Genomic DNA, 5,663 nt, shown 5'->3' on the forward strand with positions numbered 1-5,663 from the left:
CCTTTTCATCTCGGAAAGAGTAGGACATAAAATTCAATCAAAATCTTTCTGTGAATTCAGTTGGGAGGAAATGGGAATTGAACTCGAGTCTGGTAAAGTCGGGGAAGATGGATGGGTGAGGGGCGCCGTTGTTGGGGCCGGAGCTTCCGGAACGGTCAGCCTCGCTATGAGCAGGTCTAATGGCCAACTCTTTGCAGTGAAATCCGCAGCCAGTTCTAGTGTGGCTTTGGATAATGAATACCGGATTTTGCAGGGTCTGGATTCTCCCTACATCATTGCCTGCCTGGGGCACTGTTACAGCGTTGAGAACGGTGTAGAGGTGCACAATTTGTTCATGGAGTACATGCCAGGTGGCAGCGTAGCGGATCTGCTGATTAAGTTTGGAGGGCGGCTGGACGAATCCGTGATCAGGGCTTACACTCGTGGCATCCTACGTGGAATTGATTACCTCCACAGGCAAGGGATTGTGCACTGTGATATCAAGGGGAAGAATGTTCTTGTGGGTGCCAATGGTGTGAAGCTTGCGGACTTTGGCTCTGCCAAGAGGATTGGTGATGAGAAGAATGGCCAGGAGGCCCTCCAATTGAGGGGAACCCCTCAGTGGATGGCTCCAGAGGTGGTGAACCAGGTGGAGCAGGGGCCTGCTTCTGATATTTGGTCTCTCGGCTGCACTGTACTAGAGATGGCCACTGGCAGGCCTCCATGGAGCCAAGTTTCCAATCCCCTTGCTGCAATGTATAGGATTGGATGCACAGAGGAGCTTCCCGAGTTGCCTTCTTCACTTTCACCTCAGATCCGAGATTTCTTAGAGAAATGCATTCGGAGAGATCCCAAGAAGAGGTGGACCTGTGTGGAGCTGTTGAAGCATCCTTTTCTGAATGAGGACTGCTCTGCCATGGAGGCAGAGGAGGCTATTAGGGATCAGGGATCCCCAACTAGTCATTTGGATTTTAGGAATCAAGTATGGGATTCCTACTCTTCTCAGACTATTCCCATTCTGTCACTCAGCATCTCATGCCCAACAGAGGAGTGCAATACAATGGCTGACAGCAATAAGTCAGTTGAGCAACGCCAAAGGCCTTCTCCCAGGGACAGAGTGATGGCACTGGCCACAGATTGTGAATTTGAAATTGCTGACAGCCCTAATTGGTTTGCAAGTCCCCCCGGTCAGTGGATTGTGGTGAGATCTCCCAGAGACAAATCTCCAACTTTAGCTAATCCCCTGTTGAAATCAGACATTAGTAATGCCTCCTCCATCGAGGAGCTTCCATTCACAAAAGAGGAATGCAGTGCCAACTTGGAAGCTGTCAACTGGGAAGAGGTGCCCCCAAGAGGTGTAGTAGATGAATGCTTGGATTCTGCTCTATATACACCACAAACTCAACAGGAATCATCTTCCAGCGTTTACTCTGAGACTCTGCAACAGGACTTGCTTTTGTGGTCAGTGACAGCCCATTTGTCTGATCAAACTTGGGAATTTTACGGATATTCCTCGCAAAGCACTGCTGATAGTGATCCTGTCATTCAGAACAGATCCGTCCTGGGAAAAACATTTCATATGTTTGATGATAAGAGGTCCTCTACTGCTGAGACAGGAGCTTGTTGCCCCTGTTGTTGTAATATGTGCAGTACAGAATGTTGTCATAGAATTATGATAAATGGGCAATTGTACATTGGCTGCAGAGCAGATAATTTTTCTTGTAGTTTTGATTCAAAATTAATTCAAATTGACATTACTTGGCTACATACTTGATTTCTTGATTCTTGATTAAGCTTTGCATTGCATTGTTGTTGATCGTCTTATTGTGTGCGTTATTCGAACCGTCATATGTATCATGATATCTCAACTGGGACTATCACATTGATAACTCACTTCACAAGCAGGCTCACAGTATAGAAGGAAGAACCTGATCTTTCTAGCTAGTTCAGGTAAAAAACAGGGAACTTTATCTTAGGTACCCAAAAGAATTAAGAATAGAGCAAGTATCTCAACTTACCAGGTCACTGCCCAATAGATTATTATGTTTTTATTCATTATTGAACTTGACCATAAAGAAATCAGATAGTGAATGGATAATCTTTAAGCAATGCGATATTGTTGCACACGGTAATACCTGAAGAAATCAGACAGTGAATGGATGATCCTTAAGCATTGGGACATTGTTGCAGACAGTAATACCTGACACCTCATTCTGAGATTTCAATATTGAACTCTTGACTCATCAGGCACCTCTTTTTTCTTAGCAGCCAAGTCCCTCCACTCAGTGATCATTCAAACCTTCGTCTATTCTCGGTGTTGGTGTTTTGCTGATTAAAAATACCCTGAAAGCAACCAGCACTTCTGATTTGATTTGCAGAGAGGTGTTTCATGCTTTTTTAGTGATTTCATTACTTATGTGTCAGAGGAAGTTTTAGACCTTTACTCTATAATAGGTTGGGTTGTAAAATGCACCTTTTTAGGGTGAAAAAATGATTCTATATAAACTGCAGCTCCCTTATAATTTCCATATTATATTATCATTTTTATTTTTATAGTAAGTTAATTTATAATCTAGATAGTATCTAGTTTTATATCATTTTTATTTTTATACTAAGTTAATTTATAATCTAGATAGTATCTAGTTTTATATATGCAGTTGAGATTTAAATGTTATTATAAATATATGATTTTATTAGAGATAATGTCATGGATAAGTACAAACCACATTATTATTATTTTTTTAAATATTATATAGAATAACTTTTGGTCATGAAGTAAAATTTAATCTAACTTTAGATTGGTTAAGAGCTTATCTCTCTTACATGTAAGGAAATAAGTTAATGGTTCAAAATTTAGAGATATTTAGTAGGAGCAAAAATTTGCGGTCCTCATTTGGATTACCAATAGGTCATTTGAAATGGTGTAGTTTTCTTTTAGTAATGATAATGAGTTAACCCATATTTGTGATTAACAATAAGTAATGGATGTCTTCACTACCAAACTGAATTATGATAGGTTTTACTACATTAAGTAGATAAAGAAAGAGATAAAACAATCTCTTGAAAACTCAAATAAAAAGTCAGTAACTTAATATAATTGAAATATAAGAACACAGCCTAATTCAATTATAATTGTCTATTTTAAGATTTGATAAACATAAACAAAAATACTTTTGAAAAATTCACCTACGATTTGTAGCAATGTTTCATAACCATCCTTTAATGATGGGATGCCTTATTGTAGGCATGAGGTTGTGATTTGAAGAGTGCTTTCTATCACCATGATCAATACAAAATGAATTATAAAGGTAGAATATGATGACCTAAAAGGAACATTAAATGAGGAAGTAAGGATATTAATGGAAATTATTAGATCAATATGTTATTTTTTATGTGTATAAGAATTTACATTCATGTTGGCGTATTGATACATTACTAATAAAACCATTTTAATGTTTAAAATCAAGAAGTTGTTAGTAAAAGATGGGGTCTACTTATCATGGTAATTAATATTAACTAAATTAAACTTTGACAATAAAGGGTGGTGCTTGGATGTAGATTTTGATTTTACATGGTTTTGTTCAAAGAATGTATGAGAATATGAGGAGGGAGATTGCAAAGTGGGCTTATTTGAAACATCCGAGTGGATTTAAGTGTTGAACGAGAATGTATGCTAAGACTTTGAAGAAATGTTTGTATCCATTGTTTGCAAAATTGATTTTTAACATTAGATGTCAAAGGAATAGAAGATTATCAAAAGATCCATGCATTGTTTTTGAGGATATTGATTGCATGACAAGTTTTTGAAGATAGGTCATTTTGACAAGTGTTGACTACAATTCTCGATGCCAAGGGAAAAATATAGACATAATAAAGACTCTTTCTAGGTAATATTTAATTTTATGGGTGAATTATCCCTATTATATGGTGGATATCAAGCATAAATTGGAGCTATCATAGAAGATTCTTTCCAGTCAATGACTTAATCCCTTTCTTTGATTACAACATAGATAAAAAGTCAACCCTTATTTTGGTGTTTTAATTGTAGAGCGGAGTGGTGGGGCACTAGGATGAGTTCACCATCAAAACCTATCTTTTATGGATAATATAAAAAAACAATCTTCCATTCCAAATATTTTGATGCCTACACCTATTCTAGGTGTGTATATAGTGTAGTGATTTATATAATCCAAAATGTATAATTTATTTATATATGTTTTTAATCCACTGAAGATAATCCATCTACATTAAATATATGAAAAATGTGCAAGTATTTGTGGATTTAATGGGTATTCACCTCCTACATTGTATTTTATAGTAGTGGATTTACTCAACTTATACAAATAATTATGATCTCTCTGTTTGCTCAAAATTTTTCTTATTGTTTAGTTCTACAATTACATTGATGATCAAAAAGTGTTTGAGGAGGGTCATTGGAATTGGGGAAGCATGTGATTTTTTTTTGTAATAAGAGGAATTAGTAATTGGGTTGGGTTCGTACCTGTCCTCCTCTCCATAGACTAGGTTACTTTCGTGAGGTTGAACCTTGGATCTCTTAGTTTACACAATACTTCATATCATGACCATCACCAACTAGGTTGCACCCCAAGGATGAGAAGCACATGATTTTTTATAATCCCTTGGCTCCCAAAATTTGTTCTAACCATAATTCAATTACTATAATCCTAGTTTGAGTTTGCTTGCCCAATTTTCACTTAGATTTTTAGTCTCTATCAATGGTTTGCAATATTGGGAATGCTTTGGCCACTTACATAAAATAAAATTTGGAGAAACATAAAGGGCGATTTTGCAAGTATGCTCACATCTATTAGTAAGGGTATTTTGAAAAAAATGATTTTGAAATAGAAAAATTCTAAATGTACTCAAGTCTTGGATTATGAGATCACAACATTCAAGGGCTAGATATGTCAACTACCAATACATCTACAAGCTACTTTTCACCATTGAAGCTCATACTCCCAAGAAAATATGGACCAAATCCAAACCAAAGTACTAGAATTTTCCAAAGAAACAAAGGTCATATAATGACATTGAACATACTAAGGTAAAACAACAATTGCAAGTGTTGATTGGTGAATCCACTCATTTCTTGGTAGATAGAGTAAAATATACATATTCATGGCTCTCCTCATTAAGGGAGGTAGTTGTGTTGCATGGAACAAAGAGACTTCGTGAAACTAAACCTCTAATTTAGATAAGAAATTGGTTCCCATTATGAATTATGATTTGTAACCTTTTGATTTACAATTAGTTACTAGTTCTGCTTCTTCAAAGGGGCGGAAATAAGTTAAAAAGGAGAGTGGAAAAGGAATGACTGAGAATTTGTTTTTAAAGGGATAGAAATAACATGTAAATTAATTATGGCAATTTTAATCTCATAAGTGCAATGTACACTTATAATTTTGTAATTACAATACACAAATATACTTGCATTGTATATATATGACATTGATTCATCTCTCTCTCTCTCTCTCTCTCTCTCTCTCTCTATATATATATATATATATATATATATGACATTGCTTATAGAAAATAGTTTTGCACAATTCTAGGCCCTTGGGTGTACTCTATATAACTAGATTAAGAACATTTTATGTAGACTTGATTCTTTGTCTTGTTAAACATTCTCTTAAGCATAACTTTGGACAATTTGAAGAAAATGG

The 5,663-nt window shown here is 36.0% G+C and overlaps 1 protein-coding gene across 1 annotated transcript; it reads left to right on the plus strand.

Moving 5' to 3' along the window:
* On the plus strand, positions 1-1,753 carry LOC149171271 (mitogen-activated protein kinase kinase kinase 20-like). The gene has a single exon (XM_089425910.1). The coding sequence runs from the start codon at positions 71-73 to the stop codon at positions 1,751-1,753; it is 1,683 nt and encodes a 560-aa protein (XP_089282036.1). The 5' UTR covers positions 1-70.
* The last annotated feature ends 3,910 nt before the right edge of the window (positions 1,754-5,663 follow it).

This window comes from Pinus tabuliformis, chromosome 4_2 (genome assembly GCF_031772625.1).
Source record: "Pinus tabuliformis cultivar Carrire ecotype Pingquan chromosome 4_2, CPIR1, whole genome shotgun sequence".
Taxonomy (NCBI): Eukaryota; Viridiplantae; Streptophyta; class Pinopsida; order Pinales; family Pinaceae; genus Pinus; species Pinus tabuliformis.

Bases quoted from the DNA above. Each gene is read 5' to 3' on its own strand.
- LOC149171271 (XM_089425910.1), top strand. From the start codon at position 71: ATGGGAATTGAACTCGAGTCTGGTAAAGTCGGGGAAGATGGATGGGTG.